This window comes from Nannospalax galili, unplaced genomic scaffold, assembly GCF_000622305.1.
Source record: "Nannospalax galili isolate Female #2095 unplaced genomic scaffold, S.galili_v1.0 scaffold25, whole genome shotgun sequence".
Classification (NCBI taxonomy): domain Eukaryota; kingdom Metazoa; phylum Chordata; class Mammalia; order Rodentia; family Spalacidae; genus Nannospalax; species Nannospalax galili.
Genome location: NW_008355642.1, coordinates 5,312,177 through 5,337,134, shown reverse-complemented (window position 1 = coordinate 5,337,134; position 24,958 = coordinate 5,312,177). Strand labels below are relative to the sequence as shown.

The 24,958-nt window shown below is 35.8% G+C and overlaps 1 protein-coding gene across 1 annotated transcript in view; it reads left to right on the top strand.

Annotated features, from left to right (window-relative positions):
• The window catches only part of Tbc1d8b (TBC1 domain family member 8B), an 84,178-nt gene that overhangs the window by 25,181 nt on the left and 34,039 nt on the right, over positions 1–24,958 (top strand). Inside the window, exons 2-10 of the mRNA XM_008852983.3 lie at positions 503–613; positions 1,830–1,948; positions 3,766–3,991; positions 4,816–5,056; positions 8,544–8,751; positions 9,874–10,038; positions 17,815–17,964; positions 18,501–18,651; positions 19,365–19,579. Coding sequence (XP_008851205.1) covers positions 503–613; positions 1,830–1,948; positions 3,766–3,991; positions 4,816–5,056; positions 8,544–8,751; positions 9,874–10,038; positions 17,815–17,964; positions 18,501–18,651; positions 19,365–19,579 — 1,586 coding nt within the window. The remainder of the gene's footprint in view (positions 1–502; positions 614–1,829; positions 1,949–3,765; positions 3,992–4,815; positions 5,057–8,543; positions 8,752–9,873; positions 10,039–17,814; positions 17,965–18,500; positions 18,652–19,364; positions 19,580–24,958) is intronic.

Genomic DNA, 24,958 nt, shown 5'->3' with positions numbered 1-24,958 from the left:
GTAATTAAACCTCTATCAGATGTGTCACTGGTGAAGATTTTCTCCCATTTTTTTGGTTTTCTGTTTGTTTCCTTGGTTTTCTCCTTTGATGTACAGAAGCTTTTTAGTTTAATGAGGTCCCACTTGTTAATTCTTGCCCTTGTTTCCTGGGCTATTGATGTCTGGTTTAGAAAGTCCTTTCCTACACCTATATCTTGCAGGTTTTTCCCAATGTTTTCTTCTAAGAGTTTCAGAGTTTCAGGCTTTACATTGAGGTCTTTGAGCCATTTGAAATTGACTTTTGTGCAGGGTGAAAGATAGGGTTTTAGTTTCATTCTTCTACAAGTGGAGATCCAGTTTTGCCAGCACCATTTGCTGAACATGCTGTCTTTCCTCCAGTTAATGTTCTTAGCCCCTTTGTCAAATATCAGGTGGCTAAAATTGCAATTACTCATATTTTGGTCTTCAATTTTGTTCCATTGGTAAAGACCTTATTTTAAAACAATTTTTTCTATTACAACAGGTCTTCTTGTTGGGACTCTTGATTCTGTCTTAGACTCTACAGCCAAAGTAGCTCCATTTCGCATCCTACACCAGACACCAGATTCTCAAGTTTACTTGTCAATAGCATGTGGTAAGTATAATTTAAAAAACACATGTAGTCAAATAAAATCAAGATCGGAAGATAATTGTCATTGAACTAATTGACTCTTGAATTCCAAATTGAGGAATTAAAAACTATTGAAAGGAAAGCACTTTAACAAAAACATTCTTGTTAATGAAGATTTTAAACTTGTTTAAAAATGTAAGCTCTTGTATAAGTGTCAACTACTACTGAGTGTCACTGTATGGTAAGCATTGTTCTAAGTGCTTGATACATTAATAAACTAAGAAACTGAATATTCAGATTTACTTTAACTTCCAAGTTGTTTTGAGACTTGGAAGCAAGTTAAATGCAATGTTTCTTTGATAGACTAGTAAAGCCTCTGTTTAAGAACTACAACAGATTGTTGGGAATTAGAAAATCAATGGATGTGAGAGACCTGAAGCATGTGGTCTAGTAGTGCTGACTCATAGCACATTTTAGTCAGTGCAATTGCTGCATGCTTCCATTTTTCCAATTTAGTAACTGAATACCAAACTGCCGGGGGTATGGGGCTTTTCCTATTAAATGTGATTTTTCATTTCTAGTAACTCAGATGAGAAGAATCTGGAGTTTATGGTGAGTTCAAAATTTGAAGAAGTAGAAGCTTGACAAATTGAATCTTTTTTTTTATTCATATGCCTACTTTTTCACAAAAGGCATTGTAACCATGAAATATTTAAAAAGAAGATAATGGTTATTTACTAGGCACCAGTTGCTGTTATCTTATTTTCACAATTTTATACATTCTCTTTTGAGTAGTAATTACCTTTGCCCCATTTCATGAGACATTTTTCTAATTAAAATGATAGTGTTTATGATTATATGTAGATGAAAAATAAGTGTAAGATCACTTCTTTATAACCACCATTTAATTTTAAATATTTTATTTATTTTTATTTTACATGTATGAGTGTATTGCCTACGAGCATGTAAGCACACCTGTGTCATGAAATGTTCATGGAAGTCAAAAGAGGGCCTCACAGCCCCTGGAACTGGAATTATAGACTATTTTTAGCCACCATGTGGGTGCTGAGAACCGAACCTGGGTCCTCTGGTAGAGCAGCCAGTGCTCTTAAGTGCTGAGCCAGCTCTACAGCCCCTATAACCATCATTTGTAAAAGTGAACAAATAATTTTCTTTTTAAACTAGGAACTATCAAGAAAGCTTCATTGAGTTTTCCTATATTCTCTATATTATTAATCAGGAGCCAACAGAGAAGAAATAACCAAACATTGGGACTGGTTGGAACAAAATATCATGAAGACTTTGTCTGTGTTTGATTCAAACGAAGATATTACTAATTTTGTACAAGGCAAGATAAGAGTAAGTATTACAGATGAGTGCATGAAGATGTGGTATATATTCATAGTGATGTTTCATTCTTCCATAAAGAAGGGAAAAAATGTGTCATCTGCAGAAAATGGATCACTAAAGATCACTGAATTAAGCAAAATAAGCCAGATTCACAAATACAAGTATCCTATGTTTTCTCTCATATGCAGAATCTAGGTATCTCTCTCTCTCTCGAAGCAAAAATGTGACTACTCTCTCTCTCTCTCTCTCTCTCTCTCTCTCTCTCTCTCTCTCTCTCTCTCTCTCTCATGCTCAGAGGGAAGGAAGGGATATTTGGAGGAAAGAAGACTAATGGAAATAAGAAAGGCTTATAAAGGATAAAAAGGAATACATTTCATCTACATTTATGCTTTGGTCTAGAATACTTTTTTCAAAATATTTTATTATTTTTATTTTATGCGTATGAGTGTATTGCCTGCATGTATGTGAGTGCACCTGTGTCATGCAATGCCACAGACGTCAGAAGTGGGCTTTGGAGTCCCCTGGAACTGCAGTTAAGGACAGTTTGTAGCCGACATGTGGGTGCTGGGAATCGAACCTGGGTCCTCTGCAAGAGCAGTCAGTGCTCTTAACCGCTGAGCCATCTCTCCAGCCCCAGAGGAATACTTTTTACCAAGAGGGTAACAGTCATCTCTGAGGGTAAGGTACTAGCAGAATTTATTGGATTTTGATTTTCTATAATGTAAAACTTTTATAGTGAACATGTAGTATTTTTACAATCAGGAAGAGAATAAAGACTTTTATTTTATTTTTTATTCCAAAGAGAGGCAATTTTTAACACATTTTTTCCAGAAATAACTTGAAGCAGGTTATATACGCCATGGCATTGCACAGCACAGGTGCACTCACATACATGGAGGCAATACACTCACACACATAAAATAATAGAAATAAGAAATCAAAGACCAAAGCATTTGCCAACATGGGGTCAACTTTGGTGGAATAATGAGAATAAAGATTTTTAAAGTGAAAAAAAGAAAGATAAATATTACATGTTTTCTTTCATGTGAAGATTTAAATATATATTAAAATCTGGATTATGTACATAAATATGATATAGAAATTGGGAGTGGAGGGTGGCAAGAGAGGGGAATATGGGTGAATGTGAGCAAAGTACTGTGATATATCTGTATTGACATGTCCTAATGAAACCCAGTACTTTATATGTTTTTAAAAAAAAAAAAATAAGAAAAGATGACAATAATCAATTCCCTCTTCAATTTCCTCATTGCTTAGACAGGTGATGTGCGTTCTAAGTCCTCCATATAAAATTATCATGACTCTGAAAAAGAGAAAGTTGTATGGATATATTCAGTAAAATGGCATACTAAGGTCTTCAACCCTCTTATTAGGGATTACATGGGAGGTCATCTTTTTCTGGCAACTTTCAGGCCTGGTAGAAGCACAAATAAATGCCAGAATTGGCACTTAAGAAAAATTTACAATGGTTTGGTTTTGGTTCCCTTGTGAGTATTCCTAGTGATATTTTCATTTCACTATCTCTTGAGTTGAAGTAGGAATAAACATTTGTTCATCCCAAAGAAAATCATTTGCTCTTTACTTTTGTGGCATCTCCTTTTCAGACATTAGAAAAAAAAAAAACTCGTACAAAACTGAGGAAAAAATTCTCTCCTATATCTTAAGATAAATATATAAATGCACATATATACATATAATGTATAGATCTGTATAGTTCTATTTGAACCACTACCTAAAATTAAGCATAGAAAAAATATTTTTGTGGGTAGGTAATGATGAATTTTTAGAAAATATTTTTTCTCCTCTAGGGACTAATTGCTGAAGAAGGAAAACATTCTTTTGCTAAAGAAGATGATCCTGAGAAATTTCGAGAAGCCCTTTTGAAATTTGAAAAATCTTTTGGTTTACCAGAGCAGGAAAAATTAGTAACCTATTATTCGTGCAGTTATTGGAAAGGACGGGTTCCTTGCCAGGGTTGGCTCTATCTTAGTACCAACTTTCTTAGTTTCTATTCTTTCTTGCTGGGATCAGAAAGTAAGTGTTTTTTATTGCTTCACCGTGGTTTTGAATTTGCTGACGACTTATCAACTCAGTGTGTGGGGGGTGCTGGTGATAAGTTGTATAGATAGTAATGGGATTGATATTAAAGATAATTAAGTTGTATGTCTACATCCAAAAGGTTTTAAGTATAGAAAGAATCCTTTTTAGAATCTGCTCAACATAGGATACAGTTAGAAATGTGTGTAGAAAATCTTCCACATTGGGGATAATAAGTGAATAGTAAGTGATGATGGCCTAGTATAGAAGCATTTTAGCCTTGTTAGAAAGTACCTACTTTATACTGTGTTTTAATCCTTTTCTTAAGTGTGCAACATAAACTAACAGCCATTGTGCCCAGTGACTTGCATCTCATTTTGTAGCCACAAAGAATGAAGTGGCACTATTCATAGCATATGTGTGGCTTTAACCTCAGTGGTTGTGTCATTGATAACTATATATAAAATAAACATTTCAACATTAAATCAAAATCTTTTTAAAATGATTTAAAATATTTGTTCGAAGTATTGGGGATGTAGATCAATGGTAGAGTGCTTCTCTAGTGTGCAGAGACCTTAAGTTCAATTTCCAGTACCTTTAAAAACAAAGCAAAACAAAACAAAAACATCTATCAGTTTCTAGAATCCCTGTTTATTATATATTCATGGTGACACTTCAAATTATTTAACTATCTGTGATCTCTAAAGTATTGTAGCTCTTCATAGGAGTTTGCAAGTGGTCATTATTTCAAAAGAGCTGATTTATGAACATGAATCAATACTGAGGATTTAATCTCACTTACTTGTAATTCTTATTTGCAGTAAAACTCGTTATCTCCTGGGATGCAATCTCCAAACTTGAAAAGACTTCAAATGTTATACTGACAGAGAGTATTCATGTGTGTTCCCAAGGGGAGAATCACTATTTTTCAATGTTTTTGCACATTAATGAAACATACCTTCTTATGGAACAGCTGGCAAACTATGCCATAAAGAGACTTTTTGATAAGGAAACATTTGATAATGACCCAGTGCTTGATGATCCTCTACAGATTACCAAAAGGTATTTAAAGATTAATGTTTACTTTTTAACATGTATTATTTTATGGAGGGGGTCAAATATGCCAAGACATGGGTGTGCAGGTCACAGGACGGCGTGAAATTGTTGGTTCTCTCCTTCCATTGTGTGAGTTCTGGGGGCTGAACTCAGGTCATCAGGCCTGATTTCAAAGACCTTTACCTTTCGAACCATCTCACCAGCCCCAATATTTACTTCTTCAAGTATTGCTTGACTGTAAGAATGATAGCATTGATTAGCCTTAGAAGCTAATTGTTCTATATTATATGTTAGATTTTTTTGCGATTGATCATTGATGTGTGTTTTTGTGAGTTTAGTCGCATACATTTCAAAAGTTGTTGCTTTTTCTCAGTGAAATTTAATGCTAAGAAATAATAGACATTCAGTTTGAAAATTATTTTTTTTAATTTAGGTAAGATTTGTCTAAGAGTACTTTTAGAAATGTAGAGAATTTTATGTGTGTGGCTATCTAACTCTAAATTTCTCTATTTGTAGTCTAGATGATTTCAAGTCTGGAGTTGTTAAACATACTGCCTAATTTTAAACCAATCTGGTGATAACATAACTTTTCTATGAAAAGGTAAATTGATAGAGTCAGTGGAGCATAGGCTTTAGTTTGAGATTAGAGATCTTTTGGCAGGTCATAATTTCTCAGGACCTCAATTTCCTTATCTGTCTCTCATTTCTACCTCTGTGGGCCCTTAGGAGGAATGAATGAAATATGATTGTTAAAAATAAAAGTACTGCATACTACAAATCATTATTAGTGCCTACAGCAGAAGTGTCTGACTAACTGGGCATGGGAATACATGTGTATAATCCCAGCAGTTGGGAAGCTGAGGCAGGAGGATCATTAGTTTCAGGCTGGCCTGGACTACATAGCAAGACCTTGTCTTCAAGAAGGAAAAGAAAGAATGCCCAACTGATTGCTCTTTGCCACTATATTCAGTTTATTGAAACCGAACAGAGCCCTTTCATTCACACTCAAGCAGTTGACTGAAAAGAACTTGCCAAAGGGGAGGAAGAAAGGAAAGTATCCAGAAATAGCAAGTGAAAGCAGTTTTGGCAAGGAAGATGAGGATATAAACTGGGGAAAATGTAAGAGGTGCCTCAAAGTCCTCTGTGTAGACCAGAACAAGTTATCTGAAGGTTTTTTGTATTACTACATAGCCCTGATTGGGTGCAGTTGATTCTTTTACCATTTCTAAATTATTTCTAAAATTCAGATGTATAGGATTCTTTATGAACCTGCTTTTTGGAAATTAGATTAATGGTGTGAATTTTTTGCACTTTACTACCAAACTTAGGTCTCTATGTGATTAATAAATAGAACTATCCAATTAAGTATTCAGGGGTGGAGAGATGACTAAGCTATTAACAGTGTTTACTGCTCTTGAAGAGGACTCAGGTTTGGTTCCCAGCACCCACATCTCATGGCTCACAATCCCCTGTAATTCCAGTTTTAGAGTATCCAATGCCCTCTCGCCTCTGCAGGTACCTGCACTTAAACTCATGCCGGCACACACACACATAAGCATAAATAAAAACAATCAATAAATCTTAAAAAATTCAGTTCATGTTACACTGTTGTTGGGTGTTTGCTTTGTAGTTCTTTTTCCTTGGTTGGCCACTAGAAACAATTTTCTTAAAAGTCATTTTATTTCCCATAAACTATGCTCTAAAAGATCATCTAAAAAATGAGTTATCCATTACCAAGTCTTCATTTAAATGAGATGTAGTAAATTTTGTCTCTATATATGTTTGAAGGAGCATATTGAACATCACACGCATCTAAATACGTTTTTCTAGTAAGGTAAGAACAAGCAACTTCCTGAGACAGTCTTCAGACAACCTTTTATATAAAATAGATTATCTTTATTGCCTCTTTTTTATTTGAGTTCAATTAATTAATGAGGTTTTAATGTATATTTTATTGAATTTTTGTGCATTTCATACAAAACATCATAACCATCTTTATACCCTCTGCCCCATCCACAACCCCCTATAGCTTCCCCACACCGGATTTCATGCATTCTCTCATATATGTTAAAGCCTATTGAGTTAAGTTTGTATACGCAGATGGCCCTCAGTGTAAGTTCATCCACTGGGGTCTGGTCAGCCTACGTAGAGGTTCTTCCCTAAAGCAGATCAATTCTCCCTCACCCAGCAGTAATCAGCTGCCAATAGTTCTTCAGCTAAGTTTGACTTCTGCTGCCCATTTTCCCAGTTCTATGCTGGAATTTTGTCTAAATGAGTTTGCATGGGTCTTGGCCATGCTGACACCATTGCTGTAAGTTCATATTAACAAGGTCCCAGGAGCCTGTAAGATTTTGTTTCCTTATGATCATGTGCACCCTCCCCTGGCTCTTATAATCTTTTCATCCTCCCTATTTTACAGATATGTGCTTTATAATGTGAACAATCTAGAAACACAATTGCAGGCATTTAGTGTATGTCCATTTAGGCTTTTTAATATACGAATTTGAATGTATTGGCTAGAAAGTGGGCCTGAACACAACTTCTTTTCCTTTTATAATAACATATCACATGGAAAGATCTTTTTCCATCCACACAAATGGACTGTGATTGATCATCCTTTTAAATAATAGTGAAATAGCCCACCGAATGACAACTTAAATGAGGTAAAACTTAGCATGGTTTTTGGTTATATTTATCAGGATTATTTTGCTAGACATGATAAAGAACCACATATTCCAACAGTAGATACAGGAAGGATGAATTTAGTTTTAATTTTGTTGGCTTTGAGTTAGAACTTGCATAATTTACTTACTACCCCAGATGGCATTACTGCTGAGCACAAGGTGTTTGGTGCCTCTGGAAAAATCATGCTATTTAAAGTAGCAGCTTTGTATTTATATATTTATGTATTAGTTAGCAAGACATCTCAATTTATCAACTCCTATCCTGTGCCCAACACCATGCATGCAGTGTTTTGTTCTGTTCTTGTTTTGAATGTTTTAAAGCATTCATTGATAGTTTGTCTGGCTTCTTTTTCAATATTCTGTTCTACAGCCTCTTCTTTGTCTGTAAACGTTAATGCCACAAATTTTCATTGCTTAATTTTGTTTGGCTTGCATAATCCTCTTGATATTCTAACAACCAAGTATGTAAATTATTGTTCTTCAAGAATGAATTCAGCCATAGTAACATAATCTGAAAGCATTATAATAATAGTGTTCAAAGCATAATCCCAGCAGATGATTTAAAGACATATGTCATCTCTAACTCTTGTCCATTTTAATCTATGAATAAAATGAAATTGGAAAAAACAGCAAAATGAAATTGTTGGCAATCAACCTTATTTTTTTGTTCATTTCAGAATTCATTGAAGAACAAGCCATGTAATGTTTAATGTTTCTGCTTGACAGTTTTGTAGATTAATCAGTCTAGGTATGTGCATAATTTAGAATTTATCATTTCACCCCCACTCCCTTGTTTATCTTTCCTACAGAGGTTTGGAATATCGGGCCCACAGTGAGCAATTTAATGCCTTTTTTAGGCTACCCAAAGAAGAGACTTTGAAAGAAGTACATGAATGTTTCTTATGGGTACCATTCGGCCACTTCAGTACTCATGGAAAAATGTGCATTTCAGAAAACTATATCTGCTTTGCTAGCCAGGATTGTAATCTCTGTAGTGTAATCATTCCATTACGAGAGGTAATGTAAATGTGGTTACATGTAAGTTTTTAATTTGTACAATATCCTTTAATGCTGTGAACTAGTAAAAAGCTCAATTAGCATTCTTTAAGTAATTTTTTAAAAATATTTATTATTTTTATTTTTGTGTATAAGTGGATTGATTGCATTTATATAAGGGCACTCATATCATACAATACCTGCGGAGGTCAGAAGAGGGTGTCAGATTCCCTGGAACTGGACTTAGAACAGTGGTTAGCTGCCATGTGGGTGCTGGAAATTGAACCTAGGTCTTCTGCAAGAGCAACCAGTACTCTCTTAACCACTTAGCCATCTCTCCAGCCCCATTCTTTAAGTAATTTAAAGTAATCATTTTAAAAATGAAATTATTGTTTAGATTGAAAGTATTAGCTTAGGAGCTATTTTCAGTTCTTTTTAGCAAAGCCTTGCAATTCTTTTAAAAACTATTTATTTATTTATTTATTTATTTATTTATTTATTTATGTGTATGAATGTTTTTTCTGCATGTATGTAAGTGCATCTATATAATGCAGTGCCCACGGAGGCCAGAAGAGGACATTAGATCCCCTGGAACTGAAGGTACAGATGGTTGTTAGCCATCACGCGGATGCCGGAAACCAAACCTGGGTCCTCTGTAAGAACAGCCAGTGCTCTTAAATGCTGAACCATCTCTCCAGCCCCAAGCCTTACAATTCTTACTGACAGTAAAAGTGGGGAAAATTTTTAAAACCAGATAAAGGTTTAGGATGATACATATTAAGCTTGATCATTCAGACATTTAAGATATGAGTACCAAAATTTAGGCTATCACATTTGACCTATTTGATCAGAAAGAATAGAATTGATAGCTTTTATGTGAGTAAAAATTTAGTATTCAGCACTGAATATTTTATTTAGATTGTCTGTTTGAAAGGCTACATGTTAGTTAATCCTTTGCTTTGAAAAGTGCAATAATATGAACTGAGGTGATTTCTGTCATTAGTGCAACTTCTCCTCAATGTCTGTTTCTTATTAAGTTGACCATAGACCCAAACTTTCAGTCATGAAAGAGCAAACTTATTACCTGGATGTATCAGCAATAAAGAAAAATGCAACTCACTTATCTTTTCATGCCCCCCCCAGGTCTTAGCTGTAGATAAAACTGATGACTCCAGCAAATCTGTCATCATTAGCATCAAAGGAAAAACAGCTTTTCGTTTTAATGATGTTAAGGACTCTGAACAAGTGGTGGCAAAACTCAGGCTCAAGTGTGGGGCAGCTGCAACTCAATGTGATGTTAGCACAGAGGTAATTTCTATAGCAATCAAGTAATTTTGAAGAAAAGCTTTGTGTTTAAAATGATTATTCTTTCAGAAGGAACGTATAATAACTTCCATATTTATATCTATATTTCTTCTTATAAAAGCCTGAATCTGAAGAATTATATACTATAAGTCATATTATGCACAGAAGTAAAAACTAAGGTCTTTAAGGTTCCTAGGAACTAATACTCCAAGAAATACTATAATTTGATCTTTCTACTGTATTTGCTGTTTTTTAGTAAGCATACCTTCCATTTATACAACTTGACTTTTGACAGTTCACCCTGTATTTGAGAATCAACAAGGCTTTAAAATTGTTTTCTTATATCTGCAGAGAGATAAAAATTTTAAACCAGACTGAATATCTTTTATTTAATACCTAATAGCTCAGGGTTATTTACATATTTTTCCCCAGGTGAAACACTGGCATAGACATTTACTAACAAAATATTGAGAGGGGTATGGTTCAGTGGGTAAAGGTAGCCTGACAACCTGAGTTTGATCCCCAAACTCAAGTAAAGATGGAAGAGAGAAATGACTCCACAAAGTTGTCCTCTGACCTCCATACATACACACACATACACAGACATATACAGACATACACATAGGCACTATTAATAATAACAATAATCATAAATAAAAAGAGTTTTAAAATACACAGAATCATTTTTCTGGAAGTTTAAAGCTATAAAAAGTATTAGATATGTTCAGTACTCCAAACAAAGAGTACCTAAGAGCCTGATTTTATTTTTTAAATGTCTTTCAAGAAAATGAAAACAGAATTCAAATGAAATTTCAATTTCAGAATCCAGGAGCTCCATGATTTATAAAATGTACCAAATTTAACTATTTATATTTTAGTTAAAGATTCGAAGGAAAGTAATCAACATTGACTTTACTTGTTATATTATCTTACTTGAAGTCTAGAGCCTTTTACCAATGTAGAGAGAAGACTTAAAATAATATGATAATTCAGTTATAGTACAATAGTGGTAGAGTAAGCTTTGATAAACCACAGTGAAATCGTGTAATTTTACCATATGTCTATTATCTCTGCTCTAGCCACAGAATCTTCATGTTGGCCTGGAAGCATTTTTCTTGCCCTAACTTTCTCTCTCATACATTTTGTGTGTAGCCAGTCTTGATAACTACTCTCTCAAATCTTCCATATTCTAGCTTATACAAAATTTGTCCTGTTCTATTTAATTCCAGATTTAGTCCATGTTAGATCTAGTGTTGTGAGTAGAATTTTTCCCTAAAAACCCTCACATGCCTCTGGTAGCTGGTTCTTCTCGGTTGTCAAGAAAAAATACTGATTCAAAATAAGTTTAGCATCTCTCCAGATAGGTTGGAATGCTGAGGATTTGTGGTTTTCCTTACCTAGTTTAGAAGCTTTAATATAGATATGTTCAAAAATACCTATTAGTATTCCAGTTTACTTGGAAATTAATTTTTGAATTAATGTTTTATCTTAACTGAAGATAGAAAAATTATTACATTTATTTGCGTGTGTGTGTGTGTGTGTGTGTGTGTGTGTGTGTGTGTAGGTGTTCACATGCCACAGTTTTCGTCTGGAGATCAGAGTACAAATTGTGGGAGTCAGTTCTCTCCTTTTACCACATGGGTTCTGGGGATTGAACTCAAGTCATCAGGTTTGGCAGTATTCACCTTTGCCCCCTGAAGCATCTCACTGGCCCACAGCAAGATTTTTTTTTAATATTAGAAATGGTGATGAATTTTGAATCATTTTAATATTATTTATACCTATATCAATAGTACAGTATAAAAATTAATGAAGAAAATGTCTTTTAAAACAGGATCCAGAGGCTGGGGACATAGCTCAGGCATAGATCACTTGTGTAGTAAAGGAAAGGGAAGGGAAGGGGAAAGAAAATGGGTACAATTTGATTTCTAAATAATAGGAGTTATTTCTTCAATCCTTATACTCAGCTTGCCAAAACAATAAGAAAAATGAATTGCTTAATTTTAACATTTTAACAAACAGTAAATTTTATACTATAATACTTTAAAAATCTGTATCTCAGAGTCTAAATAGATAAATCTAAATCTGAGTAGAGGAAGGATTTGAGGAATGTTTTGCTGTGAGTATATTAAAAATGTGTTACAAAGAACAAATTCTCCCAGAAGTTATTGAGCTTATGCATAAGTACCAGTTCTGTCCAGATTTTAACTACGTATCAATTAAAATGTTCAACAGTTTAATAAGTTATGCTAAAACCTGGGTTTATAAACAGGCTTTATAAAACTCTGATCAAGTGATGAGAATAGCATTAATCTTTTACTTTTTGATGCATATACTCAAGAAATATTACTAGACAAAATTTGAAACTAAATGTAGGAAAATCAGGCTCTTTTGATGTAGCTTAGGCTAAGTAGTCCCAGACCAGAAATTACTGTTAAAGAGCCCTTATTTTATTTTAAATTGCATTAAAAATGAATCATAAGACTAGAAAATGTTAAGTAGAAGTCGAGCTTATGTCTTAATGTGTTTAGATAGACAAATATTTTCTACAGATTAACAAAGCATATGTCAATATATTTGATTAATTTGCATATTTGTGTTACTTTTTTATATTCTTTAATTAGAAGTATAGAATTCTAGGAATACTCACTCTACTTGATAGAATGATGTATTACCTAATCCTAGAACTGCAAATAAAAGCCAGTGGAGGTGGGGCCTGTAATCCCAGCTATTTGGGAGTTTGGGGCAAGAGGATCACAATTTTAAGCATTGTCTGGGTAACTGTGGTTAGGAATTAAAATATAAAAATGATCTAGAGATATGGCTCAGTATTGCAGCATTTTGACATGTACTGGTCGCCAGATTCAATCCCCCCCCCTTTTGTAGATAGGGTCTCACTATGTAGCCCTGGCTTGTCTGAAACTCTCTATGTAGACCAGGCTGGCCTCAGACTCACAGAGTTTGGCTTATGTCTCCCAAGTGCTGGGATTAAATGTGTACATCATCACACCTGGCCCTCAATCCTTATTTTTTTTAATATCCACAGGAGGGGCTAGAGAGATGACTCACTGGTTAAGATCATTGACTGCTCTTACAAAGGACCCAGGTTCAGTTCCCAGTACTTACATGATGGCTAACAACCATCTATAACTGAAGTTCCAGAGCATCTGACACCCTCGACTGGCCTCCATAGGCATTACATGAATGTTGCACACTCACATAAAAGTGGGAAAAACACTCCTATACATAAAAAAAATAAGCAAATCAGAAAACAATTAAGCCAGATATGATAGTACATGCCTTTAATTTCAGCATTCAGAGGCAGAGGCAGGTGAAACCTCTGTGAGTTTGAGGCCAGCCTGGTCTACATAGTGAGGTCCCAACCAACCAGGGCTACATAGTGTGACCCTGTCTCAAAATAAAAATAAATAAATAAATGAATAAGCAAACAAAGGGGGTTTTAATCAAGAAAAATTTTGCTCTATTTTTTAATTTTTAATGTATTTCAATTATATGATCATTTCAAATATGTACAGAATGTATTTTTATCATATTCACCTTCCACTCCTCCCCCTTACTCCTCCAAAAATCCTTCCTAATCTACCTTCCAATTTCGTGTTCTTCTGTTTTTATATATTTTATTTATTATTTTCATTTTATGTGTATGAGTGTATTGCCTGCATGTATGTAAATGCACCCATATCATGCAATGCCCATGGAGGCCAGAAGAGGGTATCAGACCCTCTGGAACTGGAGTTATGGACACTACAGATGGTTGTTAACCACCATATGGATGCTGGGAACCAAACCCAGATCCTCTACAAGACCAGCCTGTGCCCTTAACCACTGAGCCATGTCTACAGCCCCATGTCTTCCTTTTTTTACAATAATACAGAGTCCAATTTGTGTTGCCTATACATGCATGGGTGTGGGGGTCATCCACTAGAATATGATCAACCTACCTTTCCTAGCAGCTATCAGTAATTGATAAATCCTCAGCTGGGTGTGGGGCCTTGTGAGAACCCCCACCCTCTTGGAACTGAATATTGACTAACTTGATCCCGTATAGGAAGCCACAACTACTGTAACTTCATGAGGGAAGTGGTCTTAGTATGTCCACAGATACTGTTTTGCTCCACTTCTCCCTAACCAGGGCTCTTACAAATCCCCATCCTCTTTTCTAAGATGTTCCCTGAGCTTTATGGTTTCCTTGTATTCATCTAAGATATCTGGCTCTTACAATCTTTTTATCCCCTCTTCCACAATGATTCCTGAGCTTTTGGAAGAGATGATGTGATATAGGTGTACCATTTAGGATTGAACACTATGCAGTGTCTTATTCTCTGCACATTGAGCAGCTGTAGGTCTCTGTTAATTACCACCTGCTGCACGGATGCAGTTTTTAACTAATTTGGATATGTGACTGGAATTGTATGTTAAAACTGTGTTATCAGAACGCATGAAATCTGCTGAGGTGGCTATGGGACTGCAGGTAGGGGAGGAATTCTAAATTTGAGTAAGGTCTGTTATATGAAATGCACAAAAACTCAATAAAAATATACATGAATGTTGTTTTAAATTGCAGTTACATAATGCTAAATAATGCTGAATGTATTTTTGTATTTATTTGTGGTTTATATCTGCTTTGATTATGTGTCTGATTATACCTTTTGTCTACCATTAATTGGGTCTTTTATTTTCTTTTCCTCTGGTGTTTTTTTCTGTTTCTTTCATTCAAATCCATAATAGTTTCTTTTTTAAAAAAAAAAGTGGATTTCTTATAAATCAATTTACAAATGCCTTCCATTTATCCAAAACCATACTCTCAAGTCTTTTTTTACTTGGGGATCCTAGACAAATTTCTCTTAAGATTTTTAGAAACTCTGTTGTTTAACAGAAAGCATTGTCAGCATATTCTTAGAGAAAGGGTCTAAGAAGCACTAACTTAAATCTTTCTCATGTCTTACCAAAGGCTTTTTAGACATTCCCTTAGGTTTTACTCACTTTTAGGACTCCCCTGGCTTTGATCTTTGCCTAGAAGTCAGTTCTTATATTATCCATCATGTAGAAAAACTGCTAATGAAACAATAAGTTTCCAAACATAGTACATTTTGGCTCGTTTGTGTTTACTCGTTTGTTTTTTAGCTTCCCTTATCGACAGATCCACATTTGAACCTAGGACTATGTGGCCCCCAAAACTGTACTCTGATACCTGGGAATGTCACTTGTGGTAGAGTGCTGCTCTAACCAGTGTGAGATCTTGGGCTTATTTCCCACACACCAATAAATTAACCAAACAAACTTGTACTCTTGGCAAGATGGCCTGAAACCTCTCTCTACATATAGTACAGCAACCAGAGACTCCATTAAGTTCCCCCAAAAGGATAGGATTTAAACAAGGAGAGAATAAAAGCCATGCTTGCTAGTCAAGGTGAAGCATGAGTGTCATCAACTCTGTGAAGCCTCTGTGTATGTTTGTGTCTGTGTGTGTGTGTGTGTGTGTGTATACGCGTGTGTGCATTCATACACATACATGCTGTGGTACTACACATGTGGACAACCTTGGGTGTTTCTCCATAATTTTGACCTTTAACCACAGTGTCACTCTTGTTCCCTGTGGACACAAGGTTACCCGCAATGTGTGCTTTAAGGAATTCACCTTTCTCTCCCATCTTGCTTCAGAATGCTGGAATTGCAGACATGTACCACTCTCTCCAGCTTTATATGGACTCTAGAAATCTGAACTTAGGTCTTTCAGTTTGTGTACAAGCACTTTTATCCACTGAGTCATCTCAGCTCTATGAGGCATTTTAAAAAAGTCCCACCCTGTCAACATCCTTAATAGATGGAAATGTTATAAATCAATAAATAAAAGACCCCCAAATCTAAGATCTCAGCATCACAAGAGTTTATTTCTCAGGGTATAACTGAATGAAAGCTGACTAGGTGAGCTCAGTAGGTTTCGCTCCACAACGTTATATATGAGGTCCTAGGTTCCCCAATGGCTCCACCATCTTCTAAAATGGACATTGTCAACCCATAACCTGTTTCAGTAAATAATGTTTTGAGACACAGCCATGCTATTCAGTTATGTTTTGTTGGTGACTGCTTTAACACCACCGTGGCAAAATTGAATAAAGAGTGTATGGTTCACACAAAGTATTTTCCCTCTGACTTTTACATAACACATTTGCTGACCCTTGGTCTGGGGCTCTAAGCATCTGAAGAGAGTGTACGAGTCCTTCATTTTTTTAAACATAGTTTCCTCACCTGTTTTCATATATTTATAACTGCTGCTTTGTATATCTTGTATATGAAATCCAACAACTAGTCATCTGCAGGGCCATTTTCTGTTGGCTGCTTTTTGTTTTTGTTGTTATTCTTGTTTTTATTTTTAAGCCCATCTTCCTGGGATCACCTCTGAGTCAGTAAAATTTAGTAATCATTCAGTTATATTTCCTTAAATGTCTTAAACTTTTAAGTCTTCCATATTTTTTTCCAAGAAAATGTTTTGTGTGAAGATGTAACTCAAGCTTCAGATATTTTATAAATCAGCCTTAGCTTTCATTTCCTGATTTCAAAGACAGCCAGAGTTGAGTAACTAACATCTTTTTCTGTCACATTTCTTTCCTTGGGTTCCTCAGAGCTGTGCACATGGGTGCATACTTCTAGATACCCAAGAATATGTCTAAACCTTTCAAAGTCTCATATGGTCATCTGGTTATCCGTGTCTTCCTTTCAAATTTCAAGCCAGCCCCTTTTGCCCCATTCAAATTACACAACTGAAATTAAGCAACTGTGATGTTACAAGCAGATCACTATACTTTCCTGTAATGCCTTGGAAACAGGGCTTTTTTCATAGAGCTGAACTGTGAATCAAATCAAATAACACCTTAGACATGCAGATTCGGGAGCTGGAGGAATGACTCAGCGGTTAAGAACACTGGCTGTTCTTACAGAAGACCTGGGTTTGAATCCCAGCACCCACATGGCAGCTAACAACTGTCCATAACTCCAGTTCCAGGGGATCCAACAGCCTCTTCTGTCCTCCACGGGCATTGCACGAGACACAGGTGCACTTACCTATATGCAGGCAATACACGCATACACATAAAATTAAAAAAATAAATATTTTTTTAAAAAAAAGAAATGCAGATTTGCCAGGAGTTTCCAGATTTATCAAAATACTACTTCCAGGGATGCATTGGAATTTGTTTGAAACTCCAAAAGAACCACTGGTTGCCTTCCTGCTTGCCTTTCATTAGCTACTGCACTTCTGAATGTAGGAGGGAGGAAAGATGGGAATAGCCTCAAGGTAGTCTCTCAGACTCTGTGTTCCTATTAAGTAAGGTCCCCCTCCCAGTCTCCCGTCCTTCCTACATCCCTCCTTCTCTGTTCCTCCCTTTGTGTGTGTGCTGGGGATAGAGCCCAGGATCTTAATTATGTTAGTAACTCTTCCACTGAGATATATCCCCAGCCCTCATTAGCTTTCCTTGAATAAATGATTTTCAATTCACTCTTTGCTGTTGATTAACTTCTGCTGTTGGATTCTGAAGTAGTTTAAGTGTTTGGTAGTAGTTTGTTTCTTTGGTTAGGGAGTAAGTTCACTGAGATTCTACTTACTGTTCTAGAGGTCATTCTGCTGACAGAGAAATACTGTCTCTATGACATTTCCTTATTATCTAACATGTACATAAATTATGGTTTGTAAATGACAGAAAAATGTTTTTCCTTACTTGCGAGCATGCATTTGGGATGAGCACATTCTTTCTTTTTCAGGTTGCTCTTAGTTCTGACTCTACAGGCCTATCTGGTAATGTTGAGGAGCAATCTCTGACATGCCCGAAAGAATCCAGTAAAACTGTGAACACTGAAGCCTTAATGACAGTTTTTCATCCTCAAAATTTGGAAAATCTTGATTCTAAAATGGTAATGAATCAAAATAATTAAATCTATGGATTGAAACTGTTGATAAAAAATTGTAGAGCATACTAAATGGTAATCTGAACAGAAAGCTTTCCTTTTGTGGTTTGAAAAGGTGTTCAGCAAGTTCTACAGTGTGCCTTGTTTGGTTCCAGAGCACACAAGGACTACAAGTCAAGAATGAACATGAAAGAGAAATGTTATATGTTGCGTTTTGTTTATATGGATTTCTAATAATCTGTGCTAAAATGGAGTTAATTTGGGAAGAATGATGGCTCAAAGCTTTACTTCCTAAGTGTTATACTTTTGTGATTTTTATGAGATTAACTAATACTTAAAGTAGTAAATTGAAATGGTTAGGGTTTCATGAGTTTAAAAGTTTTTTTTTTATATCAAGGGTTCAGTGTTTTACTGTGTGAGTGCTAATTTTAATTTTCTAAGTTTTTGATCTCCATGTATTGTTAGATGGTGAACAGAATGGACAAGTTGTTTTAAAGAAGCTAATTTCTCACTGTTTAGTTCTCTTGACTATTCTGTTACAGTTGAAAGAAAAGATGAAGGAACAGTCATGGAACATCTTATTTTCAGAATGTGGACGTGGTGTTAGCATGTTTAGGACCAAAAAGACTCGAGATCTGGTTGTAAGAGGGATTCCAGAGACTTTAAGAGGAGAGCTCTGGATGCTTTTCTCAGGTATTATATTTATTTATTCATTCATTGTATTCATTTATATATTTATTTTTATTTTTTACATATATGAGTGTATTGCCTACATGCATGTAAGTGCACTCATGTTGTGCAATGCCACGCAGGTCAGAAGAGGGCATTGGATTCCCCTGGAACTGGAGTTAAGGACAGTTCGTAGCCGCCATGTGGGTGCTGGGAATTGAACCCACGTCCTCTGCAAGAGCAGCCAGTGCTCTTAACTGCTGAACTATCTCCCCACGCCTTTATTTTATTCATTTAATAGACATTAAATATGCCCCTTCTGGGAGTTATGCTCCAAGCACAAAAATGGCTAGTATATGAGTTCAAAATAGTCAAAGAAAAAAAGGTATGGTTATGTGTATGTCCCTAAATATCTATACATATAGTATCTCACAAGATTAATTTATTAGACAAGGTATGTGTAATTGGGGGTCAGAGGTTATTTATCTGTATCATGGAATGAAAAGAAATCTCATGAAAATGCTGCTCTGATGAATAATATTAAGGTGAAGTTGTGGATTCTAGTGTAGTGCTTTCCTTTTCCTTCATTTTCTTTTTTGTGTTCCAGTATCACTTGAGCAAAAACTGAACTTTACAGGAATAGAATCCACGTCTTCATGTATATGCAAATATACCACTATATGGAAATTTTAAATTTATTCTATTCTTTGTGTATGTTAATGCAGTTGTCTTTACAGGTGCTGTTAATGACATGGCTACTAATCCTGGCTATTATGCTGAAGTGGTTGAACAATCCTTAGGGACCTGCAACTTGGCTACTGAAGAAATTGAACGTGATTTGCGCCGCTCTCTGCCTGAGCACCCAGCATTTCAGAGTGATACTGGTATATCTGCTCTGAGGCGGGTACTCACTGCTTATGCATATAGGAATCCCAAAATAGGATACTGCCAGGTATAACTTCACTGTGATCCTAAATATGCATGTGTTTCAAAGAATAATATCAAATTCAGCTCTAATAATTTGGGACTTTTATGAGAGCAGAGGTGAGGCTGAGATTGATAGTGGGTATTATTAAAGTAAGTAGGATGATGACGGGAACAATTAGAATTGATATTTCACTAGCTTATCTTTCTTTTTCCCTTAACAAACCTTTATTGCGTTCTTGCTTAGTAAAAGACTCTCTGTCACATACTTAACACTAAAGTTTTATCAAGTAAGGCTCTTGTCATTAAAAATATATAGATCAGCCAGGCATGGTGGTGCATGCCTTTAATCCCAGCACTTGGGAGGCTGAGGTAGGCAAATCTCTGTGAGACCCAGGCCAGTCTGGTCAGCATAGTAAGTTCCAGGTCAGCTGGGGCTACAGGGAGACAGACCATATATATGGTGTGTGTGTGTGTGTGTGTGTGTGTGTGTGTGTGTGTGTGTGTGTGTGTGTTTATATCAAGGCTCAGGAGATATCTTAGGAGGGTAAAATACTTACAAAGGAAGCATGAGGACCTAAGCGTGAATCTCCAGCCCTGGTGTAAAATAAGTCCAGGTATGGCAGTTTGCATCTGGAACTGCAGTGCTGGGGAGATGGGGGAGGTGATGACAAGAAGAACTCAGGGGTCTTCTAGCCAGACAGTCTAGCCAAAGCAGCAAGCTTCAGGTTCAGTGAGAGATCATGTCTAGAAAAATAAGGTATCATAACAGTTGAGGAAGACCTATGACATCAACTTCTGGCCTCAAAATTCACTTGCATGCACAAGCACACCCTTGTATACATGTGTGTACATGCATACACCACACACATATGATATATATATAAACAAATATTAATACATATTAAATATCTATTCATTGGGAAGCTGAAAAATAAACAAGACAAACTATAAGGTGAATATGAAGTCTAGTCAGGATTTGTAATCGATTACTTTCTTCTGGGAAGATCAGAGAAGGCTTCATGGAAATTGGTTAATGTTCAATGTATTGAAATAGAATCAAAGAACTTCCTAGGTGAATGGATTTGTGCAACCCAATACAGACAGAGGCAAGCAAAGCATGTGTATTTAATGCAGTGCTGGGTGGATAAAGCAGAGAAGTAGGAGGATGCATTAGGTAGTTTGTGATTGGTTAAGGGTTTGAATTTTATTTTGTAGGGATTAGAACAATCCTTGGGAAAAGTCCTTTGGAATGCCCTGTTGTTAATTGGGTAGTTGACTGCTAACACACCCAAATAAGTAATAACTGAAATATTATAGAATATTATTTTTAAGGGAATACACATAAGAAAGTATTTATTTCAAAAAAATCTTCTCTTCCATGAGTTTATTAAGGGACTTAATCTGTGGGTTGAAAGTAGACTCGGTCATCTTCAGAACAGTGCTTCCAAGATGCTCTTTCACTGCCTTGACCATACATAGGAAGTGGTAGAGATGGGGTGAAAACAATTTTGAGACATTTATAGACTAGAACTGGAAAGGAATACACGTTACTTCACCTACATTCTATTAGAAGATCTTCATTGCATGGGTCCAGCTAAGTGTGTTGAGTGAACAGACATATGCACATCTACTGTAGAAAGAGAGATTCAATTTCAGTAGATAGGTTACATCTTCTGACATACATTGATTTCTAATAGGTTGATCACCCATAATAATTACACACCAGATAAGTTTAATGAACCTTAACAAAAGCGGATTTAAAAAAAGCTTAAGCAACCTAAACAGATGAACCATTATATGGCGAGTGTGTTCCGCATACTTTGGAATGTCTGAAAGGTTCAAAAAAGATACGTAGCACACCTTTTCTCAAAAAAAAAAAAAAAACACTGACAGAGCCTGTGATATTATATATATGCAGTGGTTTAGGCATAGTTTTAAAGGAGGCAGCACTTGCTTGTGACTTCAAAAATACGAGAGCAAATTTAGGGTCATGGAGATCAAGTAAGGGAGTTATTGTGAGTGACAATATGAGTGATAATGGATCTGCTGTGCAGATCAGACTGGCTCAGCTCATAATAGAATCAGGGAGGAAATAGGGTTGTGTGTGTGAAACCTGGAAAACAGTTTAACTTTAATATGGTAGACAAGCTTTGCTGCTTTTTATTTTTATGAAGCCCATGTTTCCAGAGCCATCCATACAGACATGTTATGCCTGGCTCCCTCTATCAGTCCACCCGTCAATCCATCCATCCATTTGTGTATCTATGTATGTTTCCTTCCTTTTCTTTATCTTTCTATATTCAAATATATCAGATATCACGAACTTCATCTTTTAGTGTTTTAGTATAGTCACAAAATCATACTAAAGTTACCACTATCTAATTTTATAATATTTTCATCACCCGAAAAGGAAGCTCCATAGTCATAAGCAGCTACTCCCATTTGTCCTTATCTCCAACCAGGCAAGCAGTAATCTACTTCTGTATCATAGCTATGCCCATTGTGAACATTTTATGTAAGTGGAATAATAGAATATGCAGTCTTTCATTTCGACTTTCTTTTACTTAGCATATTGTTTTCAAGATTTATCCATGGTGTAGCATGTATCTATACTTCATTTCTTATTTTGACCAATATTCTATGAATACACTATATTTATCTGTTGAACTGTTAATGGACATTACCAATTATGTCTATGTTTTGACTGCAAAAAACTGCATCCATGAATATTCATGCACAGTTGTTTTAGAATATTTTTATTTATTCTTTGACAGTTTCATGTATTTATACAGTATACCTTAGTAATATCTAATCCAAATCCCCCATCCCTCTCCCCACAAGTCCCTCAAGCATGCCCCCTTCCACTTGACTGTCCTTTTCTTTTTTCATATAACCCATTGAGTCTGGTTAGTGCTGCCTGCATGCGCATGGGTATGGGTACATCTACCTAGGCATAAGAAATATGTCAGCAGCCACCCCCCCCCCCAAAAAATGACTCCCCCTCCCCAAGCAGCCATCAGTTGCTAACAGCTTCTCAATTAGAGTTGAAGCCTCATGAGCCTCTCTCCCATCCATGTTGGAATGTTGACTGGCCTGATCTTGTGGAAGTCTTGTGCAGGTAACTATAGCTGCTATGTGTTCATGAACCACACAGTGTTTAGGATTCTGTCAAACTTATTTTCCAAAGAGGCTTTGCCATTTCATGTTTCCACTAGCAGTGTGTGAGGACTGCAACTTCTCCCCACCACTAACAATACTTCTTGCCCTTTTTTTCCCACAGTCATTCCAGTGACTGTAAAGTGGTGCCTTGGCATCTTTGTGGAAAATAATTTACCATGTGTGTTAGGACTTATTTCTGTAATCTCAATTCAGTACCAGTCATTCATTTGTATTTCTATTTTTATGCCAGTGCCATGTGATATTGATTACTGAATCTGTGTACCAACCTCTGAAGTTGGGAAGTGTGAACACTTTAACTTGGTTCTGCTTTTCAAAGATTGCTGACACTTTAGATCCTTTGCATTTCCATATGAAATTTAGGATCAGCTTGCCAATTTCTTTCACAGAAACAAGAAAAAAGCTAGGATTTTGATATCGATTACAATCTTCAAATCAACTTGGGGAAGATTGCATATTAATAACATTACATCTTCCATGCTACGAACACAGGATATCTTTCTCTTTATTTAAATCTTCTTTTTTGAAATAACATCTGATAGTTTGGTGGGGTTTTTGTTGTTGTTGGTTTTTGGAGTGGGGAGAGAGTGTCACCCTGAATCCCCAGCTGGCCTGGCACTTGCTATGTAGACCAGGTTGGCCTCAATTTTACAGAGATTGCAGGCCTGCATCTACCTCAAGTGCTGAGATTAAACACGTGCACTACCATTTCTCACTATATTTGGTAATTCTCAATGTCTGAGTCTTACACTTCCTTTGTTAATTTTATTTCAAAGTGTTTAACTCTTATCTTAAATGAATATTTGGATTCTTTTCATTATTTCTTACTAGTATGTTGAAATACATTTCATTTTGTATACATGTATCTTGGATCACTTATATTAGTTCTAGGAGGTGCTTTGTGGGTTCCTTTCAAATTTCAAAATGTGAAATTATGAAATATGAATAGTGACAATTTTCCTCCACTCCAATCTGGATGGTGTTCTTTTTTCTTGTCTAAGTGGTCTGTCTGTAACCTTCATTTACAATGTTAAACTGAATTGTTTATATTATTTTATTTTTTGAGATAGCATCTCATTATGTTGCCCAAGGCCATCTCATTCGCTCAGGGTTAAGTGATCATCTCACCACATCAGCCTGTTGAGTAGCTGGGACAACAGTGTACCCCAGCATGCTTGGATTAATAGAAGCATTGAAAATCAGTATACTTGTCTTACTATGTGTTCTAGAGAGAGCCCGTCTTTTGTCATAAAGTATAATGTTAACTGTGGAAGGTTTTGTGCAGATTATCAGGTTGAAGAACTTTTAGATTCCTAATATGTGAATTTTTTTCTTATGAGAAAGAATATGGCTAAGTCAGGAGGATGTTGAGTTTCAGACCAGTCTGGGATGCATAGCAAGACTCTGTCTCAAAAAGCAGAAAAGGGGGCTGGAGAGATGGCTCAGTAGGTAGGAGCACTGGACTGCTCTTGCAGAGGACCTGGGTTTGATTCCCAGCATCCACATGGCTCCTACGAACCGTCCTTAACTCCAGTTCCAGGGGATCCAACAGCCTCTTCTGACCTCTGCAGGCATTGTACAACACGGGTGCACTTACCTACATGCAGGCAATACATACATACACATAGAAAACTTTTTTTAATTTTAAAAATTAAATAAAATTTAAAAAGCAGAAAAGAAGGAGTATTGGATTTCTCAAAAATTTTTTCTTTGTTTCCATTGAGTTGATCATGTGATTTTTCTTTATTAAAATATTTCATTGATTATTTTCATATTTTGAACCACTCTTACATCCCACTTGGTCTTAGTATATAATATTTTTGTATGATATTGGATTTTATTTGTTAATTTTGTTGAAGATTTGTTAATTTGATTTCTTGTTTTTGTTGAATATTTTTATATTCATATTCATAAAATACATTGATATGTAGTCATCTTGTAATGTCTAATTTTGGTATCAGTATTTCTTAGAATGAGTTAGGTTGTGTTTCTTCCTCTTAGTTTTGCATAGTTTATGAAAGACTGGTGTTAATTCTTTAAATGTTTAGTGGAATGTGCCAGTAAAGCCATCTGTTCTTAGTTTTCTTTGTGGGAAATGTTTCCATTACTAATTCAACTCTTTACTTATTATAGATCTGTGCTGATTTTTTTTTTCACTTTCCTCTAGAATTGGTCTCAGTAGTTTGTATATTTTTTAGGAACTTGCCCATTTTACCTAATTTATTAG